Source organism: Zea mays, chromosome 9, assembly GCF_902167145.1.
Source record: "Zea mays cultivar B73 chromosome 9, Zm-B73-REFERENCE-NAM-5.0, whole genome shotgun sequence".
NCBI lineage: Eukaryota > Viridiplantae > Streptophyta > Magnoliopsida > Poales > Poaceae > Zea > Zea mays.
In genome coordinates, this window is record NC_050104.1 from 147412098 (window position 1) to 147432988 (window position 20891).

The 20891-nt window shown below is 43.9% G+C and overlaps 1 protein-coding gene across 2 annotated transcripts; it reads left to right on the plus strand.

Annotated features, from left to right (window-relative positions):
- Nucleotides 1–944: 944 nt before the first annotated feature.
- On the plus strand, nt 945–20617 carry LOC103639335 (P-loop containing nucleoside triphosphate hydrolase superfamily protein). Of its 2 annotated transcripts, XM_020543864.3 has the most exons (19): nt 950–1521; nt 8026–8089; nt 8249–8353; nt 8839–9023; nt 9810–9983; nt 10071–10322; nt 10446–10540; nt 11324–11381; nt 11570–11758; nt 12994–13053; nt 13366–13448; nt 15080–15393; nt 15511–15602; nt 15708–15834; nt 16715–17017; nt 17135–17883; nt 17968–18251; nt 19320–19487; nt 20225–20609. In XM_020543864.3, the coding sequence occupies exons 1-19, from the start codon at nt 1219–1221 to the stop codon at nt 20364–20366; spliced, it is 3747 nt and encodes a 1248-aa protein (XP_020399453.1). In that variant the 5' UTR covers nt 950–1218; the 3' UTR covers nt 20367–20609. The 2 variants fall into 2 exon arrangements, with proteins under 2 accessions (XP_008660315.1, XP_020399453.1); XM_008662093.2 differs by having other exon boundaries at nt 945–1521; nt 16715–17883; nt 20225–20617.
- Nucleotides 20618–20891: the final 274 nt, after the last annotated feature.

The window sequence follows — 20891 nt, forward strand, 5'->3', positions numbered from 1 at the left end:
TCAACTGTCAGCCGCTTTGACCGGGCAGCACATGGAGCGCGCGACGACCGTGCAAGGCCCACTCCTGGCCGGAGGCCGCGCTCCAAGTTACACATGTTGCATGGGTATGTGACCTGTTACTATTTTTTCTCCTGGAAAAACAGATTGGTGCCTGCATCGTACAGATTGTGGCCGCGTCGTACAGGTTGCATGCAGGCATGCGGGGTGGTTCCTCGCCGATTGGTTGGAATGGAAACTCATGCACATTCAGCGTCTGATCCGCTTCCGGCGGCCAGGAGCTTATCTCCCCATCGTGGTCAGTAGAGTCGCCACCATTTTTATCACCGCGAACTGTGTATTCAGTCTATACAGAAAGACATACCATTGTATTGCGTAGGAGAGGAATCGAAGACTGTCGCGTAGGACAGTTCGGCTAGGCCGGAGACCTACCGGATTGACGGAGAGTTGATGCAGATCCAATCCCGCAGCAACGTCGAGGTAGAGCGTGCTGATAACGTATTAAGAATTACGTTACCACGGATCACCAGATCCGCTCCCTTCCCCCCGTAAGCAGTAGAGGCACGAGAAGATGTAGAGAACCCGTCTCCCTTCCCATAAGCACGACAGAGAAAACACACGAGACACATGATATATAGTTGGGCCTCTGGCCACTTTCTCATTTCTATTCCATATGAGGGGATACATGTTCTATATATAGGGACATGATTGCCCTCAGGGTATATTCGGTATTTACTCATATAACCCTTCATTAGGGTTTCTCAACAGGATTGTCTTGAAACTCTGAAAATACTACGTTGCCAAATGGCAACAGGCCCGGCTGCTAGTAGCCTGCTACACAGCTCTCCAAGGCAAGTTCGGCGGCTAACCACAGCACAGCCCATTAGTGGTCCAAGGACCAAGCCCATCTTTTACCCGACGATTATGCAGGGGCCCATAGCTAATCTGATCCGCAGAGACCATTAACCAAAGAATCCCTTCGTCCCGGAGACCCGGACCTCCCTGGTTGCGGGTTGCGGCGCCTGCCTCCTCCGCCCATGCGACGCGCGCCCGCGCAAACTACCCGCCTTCGCAGTCGTCCGCGCGGGAAACGTGAAGCTAATCCAACTCCAACATTTCCTCCCGATGCGCTGTGCTGTGCTGTACTCCTTCGCAGGGAGCTCTCGAAACCCAAACCCTAGCTCTGACCCACCGCGATTCCCCATTTGATTTCTCGTACCCATGGGTGGATCCGCTGATCCCGAGGCGCCGTCGCCGTCTCCGACGAAGCCATCGCCCTCGTCGGCTGACGGGAAGCCGCCGAGGCGGTGCGTGCAGTCGAAACTCTCGTGGGGGCTTGTCAAACCAGCCGGCGGCGGCCGCGAAGGTGGAGGAAAAGGAGGCGGCGGTGAAGCAGGAAGAGGAGATGCCGAGGCTGTTCCTCCTGTGCCTGCGGCCGGGGAGGCGGCGGCGACGGAAGTTAGAGAGGGGCTGGAGAAGGGGAAGAAGAAGAGAAAGCCGCGGAAATCAGAGGATGGCAAGAAGGTACATTGCCCATTTTAGCCGCTGTTTTGTGTCTTCTCGTTGAATTGCGCAGGTGGAGGATTCAATTCCTTTTTGGTAGAATGTCGATAGATAGGCATCTTGCCTTTTTCCTGCTGTTCCATTTACTTAGAGCAACTCCAACCGAACTCTTAACTGAAGCCCTATCCTATTTTGAGAGGCCAAAACACGAAAGTTTGTCTGGGGGGATACCATGCCATGCCATGGTTTTCGTGTTATGTACATTATTTTTCTGTTTATTGCTGATGCCCGATAACTGTGCACTTCAACCTGGATAAGGAGTCAAATCTGCAACCAAGTGAACCAACAACTACGTAGCTGAAATCCTACCTGGATAGCAGTCCACACGCCAAACTCAGTCTTTCCTGACTTAAATTGAACTACATCTGTTTCTTTTCCTTTTTTTGGAGAAGGGCCTGCAGAACTTTGGTCTTTAAATTTTGTTTTGGGTCCTTATCCATACTTTGTACTACATCTGCTTCTTCATCAATACTCCATCTGTTCAAATTGTAAGTTGTCTTAGGCTTTTAGCTTTTTTAGATACATAATTTTTACTGCGCATCTAGACACAGTGTATATCTAGGTCTTGACTTGCAGGCTGGCAATGGCGGACCCAGGATTTGATCAAGACTAGGGTTAAATTCTAGTAACAAAAAAGTGAAAGATGTGCATAGTCTATATGGCTATAATGGGAGGCACATGATTCTAGGACTGCATGAGCTCCATCTTTGTGTTGAGGAAGAACTGCATGCGCTGCAACTCCAGCTCCTGTGCTAAGTACATGTGCTGACGCTCTGTAGCCTTCACACGCTAGTATGCCTCGCCAAGGAGACATATCTCCTGTGCGAGCTATATTACATACTACAATCAATAATGTTTTAGAAATGAGTTTAGTAGTAGAAGTTGCAATGGTAAATGGGGTGTTTGAATGCACTAGAGGTAATAGTTAGCTGCTAAAACTAGCTAAATACATCCAAACAATCTAGCTAATAATTCAACTATTAGCTACTTTTAACAAATTTGCTAATAGTTAGCTAGCTAATTCCACTAGCAAGTTTTTAGCCAACTACTTAGTACCTATTAGCTTTAGTGCATTCAAACACCCCTAGCTATGAAAAAGTAAATACTGTCTTCTTAATGAAATGAAAGATAAAGCATATGTGCATATAGGGCTCCAATGTGGGTGGCATGGAATGCAAACCGAAAAACATTTTTTCTATACTCTTTGTTCACTACCATCCGAGTTATTCTATACTGAATGCTATGTCAAATTTAATATGTGCACTATTCAAGATTTAAGGAGAGTACATAGTAGTGATAGGATTTAAGAAGGAATCAGTTAGCAGGACGCATATCATACAAGAACCAAGACAAAACGAAATGTAACTCTGACTAATAGCTACAGGTTCGATAAAAAAGAAACTAAGAATTAGAAAGTCAAACTAATCTAGTACTAGAATCCTACGCAGCTACACCACATTCCAAGTCCTACACAACACACCCAAATAAGAAGGCGAGAGAGGGAGATGGAGGCAATTTGTAGTCGAGGAAGCACTAGAATCACCTGGACGATAGGATAGATACAACTAGGTGCCTGGCTGATAGATCTCGTGTAGAATAGTGAACTGCTTGTATTGATAGGAGATGTGGTACAATATATAAACTCACAACTACCCTAATGGGCCGGCAGCCCAACAGTGGCGCTGGCCCACACACACTCTCTCTCTCTCACACACACACAGTCTAACGTGCCCCCGCAGTCGCAACGGGGGCACCACACACGATGATACTGGAGTAGAGGCCGAAGGTAGGAGTCGACGGGTTGAATCCCCCCCGTAGTCACAGCGTCGTGATGGTGCTAATGTTGCGGTTGGAGTAGAGACCGGTGTGTGCTCCAAGAAGACGATAGCCCCTAGATGCCGAGATAGTCGAAGTCGAGGTGGTCGCGGTTGGGAGACACGCAGCAGAAGCCTGATCTTTGGGAGGGTCGACGTTCGAGCGTCAACGCTCGGCAGGGCGACACAACAAAAGGACACCGACAGGCCGACCTTCCTTCTTCGATCGTATGGGCGTCAAGGAGCCCTGCCAGGGAGGCCGACAGCAGCGCACGCATCTGCGCCGGTCATGGTGTCCGCGCCCGCGGCAAAATAGAAGGGGGGCGACGGATCCGACCGGGAAGGCTATGATAGCGACGAATCCGGTCGGGAAGACGCGATCTGGCCAAAGGGACGGCAGATCGAGCCGAGAAGGCCGCAACAACGTGGAATCCGGCCGGGAAGGTCGTGACAACGACGACTCCAACGAAGGCGATGAAGGGGTGGGCGGCGAGGCGGGTCCAGCCGAGCAGGGGTTGCGACGGTCCTGGCAGGTGGTTTTGACGACGGCGATGAAAGAAGCTCGATAAGTTTGCGCTCTTGGGTGCTAGAGCGGGAAGGGAGGGGGTGGCCGACGGGGAGGCGCCACCGCTGGACATGAGCCGGGGCTTTGGCGATGGCTAGCCCATACGTGGTTGGCTGCGGCGGGGCACCCGTGGCTGCACACACGCGCGTGCACAGGTCGATGGGGGCAGGGAAAGGGTTGCCGGTGCCAGAGCACAGGTGCCACCGCCGCTGGGGAGGCGTCCATGCCTAAGTGCAGCCGACGACACAGTTAGAGGCGTCCTGGCAGCACGTGTGCGTGCAGCGAGAGAGGCCGCCGGGGAAGTTGCTGGCGGCGTCTACAGGGGGCTAGGCCGACAACCAGAGGAGGGTGGGCGCGACAGGGGGCGCTGACGACAAAGGGGAAGCCGACATCACGACGCAGGTTGCACGGATCGACGCAGGAGGTCGGCGGCTGGGGAAGATGAGGCCACGATGGGGAGTGCTCGCGGCAGGGAGAGGTGGGGGGGGGGGGGGCGACGGTGCCCGTTGGCAGGGAACGGCCGCGACCGCGCGGAGTCCTGGAGGTGCGGCCAGGCAGGGAAGGGGCGGCGGCGCCACCGAGCAGAGGAGGTTGGGGTGGGGCCGGACGCGCCGAGATGCTGGCACTCGCGCTGGCGTCGACAGCTGGGGGCGGGGAGCAGAGGCTCGGGCAGGTGCCGTTGCGCGGGGGCGCAGGTAGCAGCGGGCATCGCCGTGCTGGACGCCGGGGTAGCAGCGGCCGACGGTGGCATCGCCACGAAGGCGACGGCTACCTGCAACGCCGCCAGTGACAACAACGTGTTCCTCCCAAGGAAGCGGGCACACGTTGTGCCGGGGTTCCTGGACGACGTGCACAACAGGTGCGGCGCGGTGTCCACAAGCGGCCAGGCGGCGACCAGTGGCGTCCTGTCGCAGCTGTACCACCAGGGCGTGGAGGTCGACGCACTGGTGCGGGTCGAGACAGACAGGATGCGCGCGACGCTCCAGGAGGCTCGGCGGCGGCACGCGCGCACAAGGACGTCAAGGGGATGGCCCCCGAGATCGTGCGTGGCGGCGCGACCACGTCAGCGTCGGACGTCTGGGCCCTGGGCTGCACCGCGCACGAGCTGCTCACTGCCATCGGAGGCGGCGGAGGCGACTGGCGTCGGCACGCGGGGGATTGGGGACACCACACGCCCCGTGCGGCCCAGGACTCCGCGGAGGTCTGGTGGCTAGTGCGACCTGACACCGCATACGGCTGTCGGCTGTTGCAGGACATGAGCTTGTGGACGAAGCGGAAGATGTCCGGGCGGATCGACGCGAGGAGGACGTCCGGAATCAGGACAACGACGGAGTTCGTGGCCATGTCGCCCTCACGAAGACCAGGGGGGTGCGCGGCGGCGGCGACGGGTAGCGGCTCGGTGGCTTCGGATGCGGGCGGAGAAGGGGATGGATAGATTGGTGGCCGGCTGGGGAGGAGGGCCGCCCCGGGAGGGATGGGTGAGCCTCCCGGGGCGGCGGTGCGGAAACAGGTGGCGGCTGGACCTTGGCAGGGAGGAGGTGGCAGTTGTGGGGTTGGCGGAAGCCCTAACCCTAACCCTTTGATACCATGTAGAATAGTGAACTGCTTGTATTGATAGGAGATGGGGTACAATATATAGACTCACAACCATAACCCTAATGGACCGGCAGACCAACAGTGGTGCCGGCCCACACACACTCACACACACACAGTCTAACACCTCGGACGACGATGGACGGCTAAGATAGATAGCCAGGCGTCTAGCTGGTAGACCTCGGACAACGACGACGACAGGTAGGGGTGGATATCGAGCCAGCTTGGCTCGGCTCGTTATACTAATGAGCTAAACATATGGCTTGGCTCGTTAGTGAGCTCGAGCCAGCTCGTTAGGCTCGTGAGCCACACAACTAAATACAAAGATCTATGTACATAAATATATATAACCGAAAAATGATATTTTAAGTGTTTAACACTACAAACCCAAAACCTTTATAATATTATTATCATATTGTCGTCCTAGCTTCTAACTTTCAATATTAAATTGAATAACCAAATATGTACTAACTTACATATGCACATACCCTTTTATTATAATAAGATAGCAACAAGTATCATTATAAAGCAATTCATCATCCATTCCACAAATATGTAACATTTCATTGCACAACACTAACATCATATGCTGCTAGAAAACAAAATTCACAAAACCATAACCAATAATCAAATATTAAACATGCAATGTATGTTTGCATCCATGAAACAATGCAAATATTTAAGCACATGGCACATCCACACATGTCCATATCACAGATCATAACTACGAGAAGACAAGACTATGAGTGATGAGACGACACCAACGACTAGACAAACTTGTGTTGTGGCTTGGCTCATTTGGCTCACAAGCTAGCTCACGAGCTGGCTCATTAGAGAACCGAGCTAGAATGCCAGCTTGACTCGCTACAAAATTAAAACGAGTCGAGCCGAGCTACTCTCGAGTCGAGACGAGCGAGTTATCGAGCCACGAGTATTTCGTCTAGCCTTAGCGGCAGGGTCACATAGGCAACATCGGATGGTGGAGCATCGACGTTAGCGAGAAGGCCAAAATGGGTGGCAGTGTTCAGCGACTTGCGAGCGATTGAGCGTCGAGCGAGACTCCATTCCGATCCTTACTGGGCTGTTGGGACAACTATTATAGGACATTCCGCGAAAGGGCCTCTAGCTGAGTTGGTTAAGTGGTCTGAGTAGCATTCCTCAGGTCCTGAGTTTTCAGGCTGTGGTTAAAAAAAATCCCCTCGTCTGTCCCACGCCAAAGCACAGGTCTAAGGCTCAGCCCCGGTCACGGTCGTTCTCACATGGGCTTTGATGCCGCTGTGTATGGGTGGGGTAGGGGTTCGGGGGTTTTCTCGACCTGTGTGAGAAGGTCTTCTTCTTATGTTCTATTTGGGCCACGGGCCCTAGTGGTCCTAGGCCTGGGCCACCCCCTGCAGGTGGGACAGGTATTTCCTGCAACCCTCAATACCCGCCCCGCAAAACTGTCTTTGTGCTCATGCGGATTCGACGTAATTGTTTTGCGGGCTGTTCCACCAAGCCCATAATAGATTCAATGTGTCCGCAAAGAGATCATGAGCTACATTAGGCCCTCTGCTGACAGCGATGGGTGGCCTGGTTGAAGTCAGGTGCCGGTGCAGGGACCTGGTGATGAGGCAAGTGACGCCATGGCCTCCTGAAGTGTCCGTGAGCATGGCAAGGATGCAGTTGATGTTGGCAGTAGCTCTACCTGTCTATTGGAGAGGAAGTGGTGGAGGGCATGGAAGATGGAAGCGCAGGCCGGCATGGACATCTGGCAGCGGCTGGTCATCAGAGATTGGAACTTGCTTGTGAAGCGCATGTGGTACTTTTACGAATAGCTGAGGATGGTGGACCGTTTATTCCTTTGCTGCTGCTTCGTTGAGTCCAGTTGACTGGATGGATTGTTGATTGAATTCAGAAGGAATGAATCTGATCTGCGATGCTTTTTGGAGTAGTATTTAGCCACCGCTCACCGGGCATGTTGCATTGCATTGAGCTATTAACTATTCACTGATTAGTTGTCAATTAGGTATATGAGATGAGATTCAGAACTTGAGCCCTGACAGATGTGGATCATTATGGGTATGCTGGCAACGGTCATCTGCACTCTGCTCTACTGCATCTACTACTGTTGGAATGAGCAATGCCTAATGTGATACGGATCCTGGTGACCACATGCAGGTTGCTGCAAAGCCTGCAAAATAGTAGTGTTTCCATGCGGGTCCACGATCTACCGCAAAGTCTGCAATAATGCTAGCGACTTATCTGGACACTTGGCGGACATCCATGAACTGACCCACTTGCAAGCCTATCTAGGTCTATAGAGAAGCTAATTATCTAGAAAAGCCAAAACGACTTACAATTTGGAATACCCCCTTTTGGCCCTTACGTTTATCTTTTAAGTTAAGAAATATGTATCCTTTCATTCCAACAAATACATACCTGTTTGCTATGTAGTTCACTTTTTTCCTTGTGTCGCTAGTTAAAATAGTTTTTTTCTTTACCAAACTTTTGTAGGGCTCTTCAAGCAAACAGAAACAATGGCAGGATCAATCGAACAAAGATGGAGTCATTTTGGTTGGTACGTCGTCCTGATATCTTTTTGCAGAATTATTGTCATTTCTACAATGCTTGACCGGTCTGTTCATCAAATTTTGCTTGTTATTTGCCACTTATGTATGAGAAGCAATAGTCGTGCTGACAGAATTCTGCGTATCAATGTTGCCCTGTTGAAATTTAGATGAAAGCCCTCAGAAAAAGCAACGTAAAGGTAGAAAGCAAGATGCAATACTGAAGGAGCCTAATGCTAGCAGAAAGCGTTGCAAGACATCGGAAGCTCCTGATGGTTAGGTCTTTCTTTTTATTCTTTTTTCTTTAGATGGTACTGATAGTTTGTTAGAACCCTCTTATCAATACTCACACCTGTTAAAATTTCCTAACCTGTTGTTAGTTTGCACTGTAAATATGCAGTAGCAATGTTATACAATCCGCAAGTTTGAAATGGTAGATTTTGCATTATATTGCTGTGTGAAAACATTGTTTGAATATTGTGATTTTTATTTTTTATATCTACTTTTGTATTTTATATTTGTTTATGATTACATACCTTAGAATGATGTTTCAGTACACTGTACAGCACATGTTTTTTCCCTTATGATGCATATGTTGGTGGTGATAATAAAATATTCCAAAAACTGCATGTACCTCAGCTTTTGCACCTATATCTGACTTATACTACAATTTATTGAATATTATTTGTGGGGTTGATTAATGGCTCTATTGGTTATAGTCCACCTTGACAGAAGTACAAATAAATATTTTGTTCTGAAGGTCCTGGAAGCTGTCAGCAATTGCATATCAGCCAGATTGAAGCCAGCTCGCCTGCAGCAGCGCCAGTAATAATTGACGTTGATTTGATGAGTACGCCTTCTAAAGCAGGACATGCTAATTCAATCGATCAGGATATATCACCGTTGAAAGTTGACCTAAGGTCAGAGGCGAAGATAGCTGCAGAGGTATGGTCCATCAGCATTGGTGAGATACATTGTGTGCTATTATGCTGATGTTTTTTAAGGCTGTACTGTTTGCTTTCCCTTTGGCTTGTTTCTCATTAGCTTGTTTCAAATCTTGTCTTAGGGGAACGTTTCAAATCTTATTGTTTGATAAATTAATTGATAAAAACTCGGCTGGGGAGGAAAAGACCACTCTCTCGGTATTACATTAAGAAGAGACCGAAACATGGCCTCGGCTGAGAAAATCCCCGAACCCTGTCCCCCCATCTCTAGCGCGCCGTCACCGCCCACTCTGCAACTGCCCAGCCGGAGGGTGGCGCGCGGGACGTAACCCGGGAGCGGTCGGGGCACAACGAGGGGATTTTTTTAACCAAACCTGAAATTTGCCCCCGAGAGGTATCGAACCCGGGACCTGGAGGTGCTACTCGGAAGCCTTAAGTATTGCGCTAGAGGCCCTTTCACGATAAATTAATTGATGGCATCTCTACTTCCTACTATTGTCACAATCAATGCAAGTCTATGCTTACATCTGTTTAAATGCCACCTTATGAAACAAGTATGGGTAGAAAGAATGCTAGCGCCTATTCTGTATCTTCCTTTTCATTTTCCTCTCCTTGATCTTTAATGTTCAATAGCAGCTTGTCTATCTCCATACATGTGCTCTAGTAGTTTAAGGAAAAAAGCACTTGTGATTTCAGTTGCCCCACTTTTTAGTTGACTTCAGGTTTACAATATTGTTGCTCATGCTCTTTTTTCAATGTAAAAAGTATATTTTAATCTAATTGCTAGGAAATTCGAAGGTTATCATCTGGAAAGAAAATTCACCCTTTCTTTCATTCTCGGAAATTGAACAAATGTGCTAGCCAAGATCAAGATGTCATCAATATTGAAAACATGCATGGGCTTTGTGATTCTGAAAGGGATCCACCATTTTATCCTATTCATGTTGTGTACCAATCAGAGGTATGCCAAGCAAATGCATGTTTTGTATATTTTCGCAGAAGTTTTATCAGTACTCAAGGTCAAGTGAAGTGAAATACTTTTTTGTAGGCCAGCATGCCAATCCACTGGAGTAATTGGATAATCACTGATATGTCATCATTTGACACTGATACTGCCGTTCCTCTTAAAAAATCTGTGTCATACTTTGAGGGCTTGGTTAAGCCACTGACAATAGAAACTAATTGCAAGAGGCATTCTAATCAATTGTCAGATCCGATTCTTGCTGAGTGTACAACTTCAGGAATGCCTTTTCCAAGTTTTTCTGGCAAGCAAAGTGAACACAGCTGTTTTTCAGATGCGGTAGAGTTTCCTGTTCATCTAACATTTTATAAAGAATAAGAGCTATATTTGTTCTCTCATAGTTTATTGTTCTAATAATGCACTGATTTGAAGTTGTGCTTAACAACTGTTTGAACTGTCCAGATCAACGTGGACACACAGAACTTGTTGAGGCCTGGTGCTAGTTGCCAAGCTTCTCTTCTTGATCTGAATGTAGAGCCAGAAGATCCACAGAATGGGTAATCAACATTATGTATATTTCCCTAAATGTTGCAGTTTCCTTCTGGCTGGTTCAGTAGTATTTTCACATCAAAAGTGGAAATAATTAGTTCTTGGAATCTTATTAGCCAATGATCAGAATGACATTACAATTGGCCAACAGCCCATGCTATCGATGCATCAGCAATTCCATGTTAATGCCTGCTCAAAGAGTCTTGGTCACTCTGCATTAAGATAGTTTCTCTTCTAAAGAATGAAGACTGAAGGTCCAAAGTATAACCTATAAATATTTTACTTGTCCACTGAGATATGAAATTGCCCTCAAAACTATGGATGAATACTTTTTTCTTTTTGCTTTTTGGTAGTCAAATGAAGTTGCCGCTTAACCGGCTCTCTGTAGTCCAACCTTGTGGTTAGTGTGTGTGTGTGTGCGCGCGCCCGCGCCTTAGCCTTTGGTTGGGCGAATGTACCTTTTTTCCCTTCATCCTTTTAATGAAATGATATGCTCCTGCGTATTCGAGAAACAAAGGTAGTCAAATGAAGTTGCAGCTTTGTTTTATTTATAGCAGATTTAACTGGTCTGTACCTCACTAATCAATTTACAGGCACTCGCTTTCCTCACGCTTGTTCTAACACTATACGCTCCTATCTCCCTGTCAGAGTCCACTTAATTATTCATCAGAAACTTCAAGCCAGCCAAATATGAATTCAAATAGATGTATTGGCAAAATAACTGGTAGTATTTTTTTAATCTTCAAATCTTTAACTCCACATAACATGATGTTTTCTAATTTCTATTGCAGTTGTCAGCCTGCCTGTTACCTATGGACTGACAAGTACCGACCTGAAACTGTGGCCCAGGTGAACATGACTTTTGTGTTTATACTGTCCATGCATAATATGAAGATAATCAATTGTGCACTGCATTTCCCTTATTGCTTCTATTTCATTAGCCTTTTCTGCTAAATGCTTCATTTAGGAAAGTGGAGATCAATCTTTGTAGTATGCTTACATTTCATCTTATGTTACTGCTATCTTTGGTTAAACAGGTATGTGGAAATAGTGAGCACGTAAAGTTTCTTGCTGAATGGCTTAAAAGCTGGGATGAAAAAGGCCACAAGATTGGAGTTGCTAACGGGGACACTAATGATAACTCATATCAAGATATATCTGATTCAGATTATTCAGAGAGTGCTTCTGATTGTGAAAATACACTTCTAATCACTGGACCTGTTGGGGTGAGTGCCACTAAAGAATAATTGGCATTTGAACTGCATGCTTCATTTAAATGCCTTTGAACTAGTTTATCTTGTATATTCTGATGCTAGTAGTTTTTTATGAATGTGTGTCTGTAAAAACAGCCCCCGGGCATTGTATTACGAAGACCTTCTCAAATAGGTCGAGAAACCTCCTGAACCCCTGCCCATCCATACATAACGACATCGTAGTCCATGTGAGAACGACCGCAACCGGGCCCGGGCCTTAGACATGTGCTTTGGCGTGGGGCAGACGAGACGATTTTTTTAACCACGGCTTGAAATTCACTCCCACTGGGAGTCAAACTCAGGACCTGAGGAGTGCTACTCAGGCTGTCTAACCAACCTAGCTATAGGCCCTTTCGTGAATCCCATCCTAAAGGGCACCAACCCAAAAAGGGGGGTGTTTTATGGATCAATGAGCCTTTTCTGGCTATTATGTGATATACATATACTAGTGCTTCCCAATTCCCATTTTATAATTCAGGAAAATGACTCAATATCTCACTCCATTACTTTTAAATGTTTAAGGTCAAGGCTTATGAGCTACTCTCTCCATTCTTGTTTGTACATGCACACTGACCAAGGGACTACTATAGTACTATTTCAAAGAAAAAAGATCAAAGTGAAGCGACCATCTATGCCCTTAACTAATAACATGATACAGTTGCTTCTGTTCTTTCACATCTAGGCGAGAATGGAAATTGGAAACATAACAATAACTAGACTTCTGATATCTTCAATAGACAAATATTAAAGGGCGTACCCAGTGCCGTAGGCTTCCCGCACTGTGCGGGGTCTGGGGAAGGGTATCTTTAAGCGCCAAGCCTTACCCGCATAATATGCAGAGGCTGGGGCTCGAACCCGGGAGGCCGGGACCTTCCGGTTACAGACAGTAGGCTCTACCGCTGCACCAGGCCCGCCCTTCCTTCAATAGACAAACATTGTGGATTATATTTTCTTGAGGCCATAGACACATTCTAGAGCAGAGGTAGTAGTATGTTGCACTTGGACAAAAGATTTACTGTATGACTTGGCTGTTACATAAACTCTAAGCAAGGAACTCTTCACCTCCTATAACTAAATTGTTCTGTATATTTGCGAGCCCTCGGCTATGTCTGAATGTAGTTATACCTATTACCTGTATACAGATATATGACCTGGATACACTCTCATTCTTGTCTATGCTACTGTTATACCTTTGTTTTTAAATCCAGTGTGGAAAATCAGCTGCAGTTTTTGCATGCGCCAGAGAACAAGGCTTCAATGTGATAGAGGTAATTTCACCAGCATTTCTTTCTGAGAAGTGCAAGTCTACTGCTTCATATGCTTGATTTTCTCTACTATATAAAGCACTGGTTTCAACGGTTGTCCCGCGTCACTCTTTCCGCTTAATGTAAAAATTAAGTAAAATTGTGCACAAATGAGGGTTTGAACTTTGGTTGTTGGCTCCACATTTACACTCATCTAACCAATAGAACACATATTTTTGTGTCTTATTAAAACAAAGTCTACTCATATGATATATAGGAACCGTGGCAATGCACGGGCAAATGACTAGTACTGATTAGCGTTTGGCATTATTCTAGGTAAATACATCTGACATGAGAAATGGAGCTTATGTAAGGCAGAAGTTTGAGGAAGCAACTAAATCACATGGCCTTGAAAAATGGTTTGTACAACTCCCTATGTTTTTTCACATTCTGGTCTGTGATCCTTCTATCAAGTTCACACTGTAGTCTCAGCTGTTAGTTTTAGTTAATATGCTAGTTTCTTGCTTTCACGAAGATGCTTAGCATTTGGCACTACCTTTGGTTGTCATGGCTGCCAAAGTGCCAACCTGTATTCTTGGGCGACACTGCATCCTTTGTAAGTTATCATAGTCAATTATGGATTTATTGAGAATAATCCAAAAACATACCTTACAGGAAGAAACACTTTATTTTTTCCCCATGAGGTTGATTGAATCCATTTGTTTGTATTTGAGCATAAAAAATCCTTCTTTTGGAAATAGCACTACCATTTTAAGTCAGCTGTTGTAATATAAGTGAATTGCTCACCGCTTCCTATCAGCTTAAACTTTTGGTTGAACTGACTAGTGCATGCAACTTAATATGGTATCAAAGCAAGGAGTTTCGAGTTCAAATTTTGGTTAGCGTAATTAAATAAAATAATCGTTGCTCGCTCTTATTCCACGTATGACGCCCGAGAGAGCCTCGACGTGAGGGGGAGTGTTGGAATGTAAGTGAATTGCACACCTCTTTCTACCAGCTTAATCTTTTGGGTTGATCTAGCTGGTGCATGCAACTTAATATCAGCAACCTTTATATCTGTAAGATTACTTTCAGAATATCAGGAAATGGCATTGAAGAACACAACATGGCGAGTCATAATCAAGGAAAAATAAGAACTAAACATAACATTATGTATCTAAATTTCTTGCATATTCTAACAGGATCAACTAAGTGAAGGTCATGTAGGATGTAGTTGCATAAACATAAGTCCATAAATTGGGCAATGTATACTTGTATTAGTTTATGAAATCATCTCCTAGTAGTTCTGTTAGAAATTAATAGTTCAACCAGCAGCCAGATACTATTTCTCTAACCTGTAAAATTCTAGCTTAGTAAGTATAGTTCTGGAATTTTATATGTTCAATAAATGCACTTGGATTGTGCAAATTCGTAAACCACCGTTGTTTGCTTGCTTTTTGTAAGTTGGCTGTTGGTGGAAGGCCTAAACTGTGCCTACCCCATGTAGTAAAATGATAGCTCCAAGATTTTCTTTGTTCTCAATGCCTCCTGTACAATGACCTATTTGTAAATTTATTATCCCACCAATGATAGGAAGTAAACAATCACTTCCACCCTTAGCTTATGAAGGACCTAAGGGTCACTTGGGTGGGGGACTCCCCTAATTGTTTTCTTGACTCTCTTCTTTCAAACCTGCCCCTAGTTCCTTTTTTTTCATTTAGTTCGCAACACTTGTCACCTTATTATATAGAACCATATTGTACAATTTTCAAACTAGTGTTTCTAGAAATAATTAAATATTGACTATATTTGATCAGTAGCATGCGGGAAACAACATCTGCAGAGAATGATGGTATAAGGAATTTGGAGCACATGAAAATAGCAATGGCCATGCAAATGATGTAGTAGCTTGGTTAAAATTCTGTGAAGTTCTTTTCTGCAGAAGTAGATACACAGTGAGCTTAAGTTCTAATAATCTGTGCATTTGTCTAACATTTCGCATAGTTGCCTAAGCAAACATACCTTTGAATCGTTTTTATCTCTTGTACAGGTCACAGGAGGAGGTTATCAATCCACTAAGGGATGATTCCTTGGATCCAGATTCAGGAACTCCTGATAGGACTGAATACCAATGTTTGATGTCCTGTGCTACAAGAGTAATGATTGACTGTGATCAACAGAAATCACCTGTAGGATACTACTCAGGTTTGAAGGCCTGTGATGAACCTCCTAAACAAGTTGCTAACAAGACACTCATACTATTTGAGGATGTGGATACTGTCTTTGATGAGGATCGTGGGTTTATTTCAACTATTCTTAAGATGGCAGAGACTACAAAATGGCCAATCATACTAACTAGCAACAGTGAGCAATTTATTCTTTCCTTTAGGCTCTTACAGATAACCTTAATAATTTCAGTCAATGTAGTACTAGTACACTAAAACTCTTGTTATTTTCCCCCAATATCTGTAATTTGTGTAGAGAAGGATCCGTCTTTGCCGAATCTCTTGGATCAACTTGTTTTGGATTTCAAATACCCATCGACCTCAGAGCTACTTTCACACGTTGCCATGGTAAACAGCCTCCTCTCCCTCCCTACCTCTCTCTCATAAGCTGAGATCACAGTTCTTTTGCTTGCTAGATTTGTTGAAAGATGACTGTATCCTGTCTTAATGCAGATTTGTAAATCTGAGGGAGTGAATGTCACTGTTCCTCAGTTAAAACATGTAATTGATGTTTGTCTAGGTGACATTAGGAGGGTGGTGATGTTTTTGCAGTTTTGGTACCAAGGGCATCAATTCACAGGTTTGATGCTTTACCATGAAATTTTATCCATATTTTTTATAGTTCCCCAAACCCCATTCATGTTGGAGCCTCCTGCACTGGGTCTGCCCCCTTTTTATGTTGTATTGGCTCATTGTTCACTTCTAGACCTTTCAGCATGTAAAACTTACTATGATGGTACATGATGAAGTGGAAGATGCTGGTTGTTTATGGGTATTGTGCTCAATAATAGCCCCCCCCCCATCTAGAATGTAAGATGTTTTAGCTTTATCCTAAGTCAAACTTAGCTTCTTTATTTTTGGCCAGGTTTGCCGAAAACTGCACCAACATCTGCAACATTAAATTAGTTTAATAAAATCCACCATGAAATGTCTTGATAGGGCTATTTGCTATTATAGAAGTTTAACTTTGGACAAAACTAAAACACCTTACATTTTGGAATGGAGTAGATTGATGGGGTTTGTCGCAGAGCATCACCCTGCAACAGTTTTGAGAATTATATCATGATTCATGTGTGACATGTGCATTAGTCACCTTATAAATCTAAGCTAGGCCTAGGAGGTTCTTAATTTACTAGGGCTTGTTTTTTTTGGCTAAAATGAATTTCATATATAGAAAGTTTTATCTGCATGTTGCAGATACTTCCCTTCATTCTTTCAGTAAATGATGTGGGGTTAGTCTGTTAGATCTGTCAGAATGAACTGTTGGCACCCCACACTAACAGTTGTGCACTCTTGTGCTTCCAGAAGAGCTATTGTAGTTATTTTCCATGTACTGCTTAACTAGTTGGTAGTTGACCATGAAATATTTTTTCTTTTCCGTTTTTGTTTCATTTGCAATGCCGTGCTGTTTTAACTCTAGAAGTGCTGAACTGCTGATCATGTTGCTGTTCTACTTTCAGAGAGGCCAAAGGAATGTTTGTGTGGTCCTTTCTCACTTGATTTAGATGCAGTACATTCTACAGTGCCAAAAATGTTGCCATGGGAGTTCCCTTGTAAGTTATCTGAAACATTATGCATGGAGGTAGACAAAACTATCCTTTTGGCTGAAGAAAAGAAAAAACAGATGGAAATATCAGATCTTGAAGGCCTGCAGTTACATGTAACAGCACCTTTGATCAAGGGAAGAACTTCTAAAACAAGAAGGGCTAAGAAATCCAAATTAAAGCGTGCTCACTCGACTGAGCATAATGATATTTCACCTTGTAAGAATGAACTTGATGATTTCCATGATCTTCCAGATATATCTCTTCCATCTGATAAACAAATAAAAAGAAATCGGCATCGTTCGCTGCTATTATCTGAGTCCGATGATGATCCAGCTGATGTAGGTACTGAAAAACATAACATATTTACTGTTACTGAAGTTGGTTTCTTCCCACAACCTTCAGAGGTGCCTCCTATGCATGGGCAAGGGATTTCTGATCAGTTCCATTTTCCCGTTGAATCACGAGAGACATGTGAAATTGCTGATTCTTTCCAAAATCCACCTGAAAGCAACATGTATGGGTCCATTTCACAAGTTTGTGATACATTTATGTCACAGGACGTGTCATGTGTACCCGAGTCATCCTTAATTTTGGACGGCACATCTGCATCCATAAGTGGTGATGAATTTTTGTCAAGGGCAGTGTCCAATGGTTTTTCTGCCTTTTGTGAGGGTACATACACTACCTCCAGAATGGTATTAGAAGACAGTGACTGTGTGAAGAATCTAATGGCTGAACGACAAAAAGATGTTGAAGATGTAGTTGGTGAGACAAGTGAGACTTATATGGAATCATTTCGGAGAAATGAACAGGCAAGCTGTTCAGCTGCTGGGTTTCAATTAATGGATGAATGTAGTCGTGCTGAAAGCATCTGGCTGCTCTCTGGCAAAAAATCTAATGACTCTTGCAAGGTGGAACTAGTACAGGACACTTGGAACAGGCTACGGAGTTGTCGTCTTGAATTTACCAGTGAGGCTAATCACAACAGAGCAACTTCTGGAGCTTTGAAGCTTGTCTCAGAAGTGTCTGATTTAATATCAGAATCAGATCTTATGCTTTTCCGTTGCTACCCTCTTACTAAGGTTAAGCATATTCTCTTTTGCTTGCTTTAAGAATCACATCTTTGAAATACAATATTTGACTCAAGCATTTCTAAATTTGTGCAGGATACGTTGGATCCGTCTTTAACTCCTTGTGATGAGCCAGTTGATTCTTCTTGGTACAGCAATCAGGTTGAGATGGGATCTGTATATGCCCAGCATGCTCTTCGTATTTTATCGAGGAATTCCCAAAAAATAGATGGTGGTTCTGTCGATTTGTCACAAGAGTTGTTTGCCAGTACAGCTGCTGTATCCTTTGGTAAAATTACCTGTTCAGGATTCAGGAATGATTATGGATCTACGGACCTTTCTCATATGAAAAATCCAACTACCTGTATTTTTAAAAGAAGGTAAGGTGATTCCCTTCCAGTAAGTTACTTGATTGTATCCACTGCTTCCATATCGCTGGACACTTACGTTCAAAAAAATATATATCGCTGGACACTGGTTATGTTATATAGAACTCTATGTATTCCCTAATGATCCAATTTGTATCGTGGTTATAAATTTAAAATGGGCAGCTTATTTTAGTGATAAAAACAGTAAAAGCTGCAGTTATGTGTCAATAGAAGATCATATAATGAAAAATGCTGATGGTTTTATACTTTTGCATTGCAATTGTCTGTTAGTTATTATCTATTAGATATCTTAATTAGTAATATCTGTTATCTGGTACCTGGCGTATCCTGGAAAGCTATTAGCTTTATCATTGTGCCACTTAAACCTTACATGATTGCTTATATTGCCACATTTGATATAATTAGCAAATCAAAGTCCATACTATGTGATAGGTTGTCGTTTCATCTACAATTTCATGCCTGAAAAAATCTTTATATTTTTCATTTGGGGTCCTTACCTCTTTGTCTTTGTGATGGATGAGGTCAAAAGGGTCATACAAAGGGATATGTTTTTTTGCAGACGATTTAGAACTAGTTGATAAGTCGCGTATGAGTAAATAGGAAACTAGAGTTGTGGCGAGAGACCATAGTCCAAAGGCTTTAGATTTAGTAGAACTAAAACCGAATATATGAAATGTGACTTTGGCACGACTACAGATGAGGAAGGAGCTGTTAGTTTGGAAGGCTTTGTTGTTGTACAGACACCTCTTTCTGACAAGATGATCACTTGTCAAACATATGAAACTGTCATGGTAAAAAAATCCTGCAAAACATCGGATTATGTATAAATTGTACGTGACTTAAATAATTTTTTGAGTTTAGTATATTTCGTGTTAAATCAGCCCGGACTAATTAAATAAATGTGAATACCTTAACATGCAAGATGCTTACCTTATTCTGAGTCCCCATAATTTTGCTAGGATCCACTGGTAATGAACTGTTGATGATTTATGACTTGTTTTTTGGTTAAACTTTACATGGAGAATTTGCATGATTACCTAGTGCCAATGCTTTGTGCAGGGAGCGGCATGTTCATCTTTGTGAAACCCTGTCTCCAGTGGTTCCTCCAAAGTTGTTGCAGTCATTGAGAGGCCCTGCTTTTGTTGATTATTTGTCTTCAATCAGCCAGATTTCCAAATTAGAAAACTTGCGACTCTCTGAAAATAAAGTCATAAACAAGCGAAGAAGGTAAGGTTTTTGCCTCAGTAATATTTTTACTGATAGTAAGCAACTATATGTAATTATGTGTCACCCTCTAGTTTTTTCTTGTGAAAACTGCCATAGAATGGGAACAAGTAGCCACATCAGCACTTCGGAATCCAAAAATGTTATTTTGTACTTTGTAACTTTGCATTTTACTGAGTCTTGTGATGTTAGTATGGCTTTTGTTCTATAGTTCCTGACAATCAGAGGAAAGTTAACAGTAAATTAGTCCGTTTTCTTTTTGTTGAAAAACACCTGGCCTACTCTCCTCAAACACCTTTAAATCATATTTATTACAATGCTAGAGCTCTTATCCCCTGGAAGCAAAAAAAAATAGAGCTAACCTCTTCAGGTTTTGGTGGGTAAATGAATTAATTTCTGTTGTTTTAATGCTAGAATCAATTTCTGTTAAAGATTGATTCTATTTTTTGCACCAACTATGGGATGCACGGCCATTAAACTCATAAACATATAAATAGGTGAACACCAGGATTTCTACCCCTCGTGGGTGGAGTGATGCACCCACGACTCCACCAAGGATGCATTTCCTGTATTTGCTTTGTTTATGCAAGTTTGTATTTGCGCAGATGGATTGCACATGGTTTCCAACTCTTCCCCTCTGAAATAGTAATTGTGTGCAATTTGTGCCGTTCAACTGAATTTGCCACCAACTGGAGTTTCACGAATTTACCATAAACATGTGTCTTTCCTGCTTGTTGCAGGTCCCGTCAGGCAAGACATTACTTGAGTTCTGGCGCACTTCAACTTTCACATGAGGATGTTGTATTATTAGAAGAAAGCGGCTGTTTCAGTAGCAGACGCGAGAGGGTTGAGGTTGTAGAGCAAGCACCAGTCAGTACATAAGTTAATGAACTGGTGCTGATCATGAGCGGCAGCATTTTGATTTTTTTTATTAGAAGGCAATGTGACTGGGTTGGCCGAGCCATTTTTATAGTTGCGTCCGTGATCACGGAGCCCGGCGGTGGAGGAACCGGAATGTGTGCAGTTGATTGCTGTATCTGTTAGATAACTAGACATTTTAAAGTTTATTTAAATTTTAAAATTATTTATAGCAATCATGAATATGGATTAATCTTAGTATGTTTACATGTTCATGTTTATCATCTTTATAATCATAAATAGTATAAAAATAAGAAGTTTAAGAATGCACGTTAAAGTGAAGCTGTTGTTGGAGCCATTAGCTGAGTAGTCATACTAATTGATATAGCCGTATAAATTGATGTAATGTAGAGTTGATGTTGTGCGGTCCCTTGAGTAGTCTACTGGCTGCTATCATGAGTAGTCTTTAGTGGGCAGGGGTTTTAAAGGCTTGCTTTTGCTAGGTCTGTGCATATAAAAGCCATGATAATGGAGATGTTCTCACTGATA

Excerpts from the sequence above, each read along its gene's own strand:
- LOC103639335 (XM_008662093.2), top strand. The coding sequence starts at position 1,219 with ATGGGTGGATCCGCTGATCCCGAGGCGCCGTCGCCGTCTCCGACGAAG. Across the intron at positions 18,252-19,319 it reads ACCTGTATTTTTAAAAGAAG|GGAGCGGCATGTTCATCTTT; the intron begins GTAAGGTGATTC and ends TGCTTTGTGCAG. Across the intron at positions 19,488-20,224 it reads GTCATAAACAAGCGAAGAAG|GTCCCGTCAGGCAAGACATT; the intron begins GTAAGGTTTTTG and ends TGCTTGTTGCAG.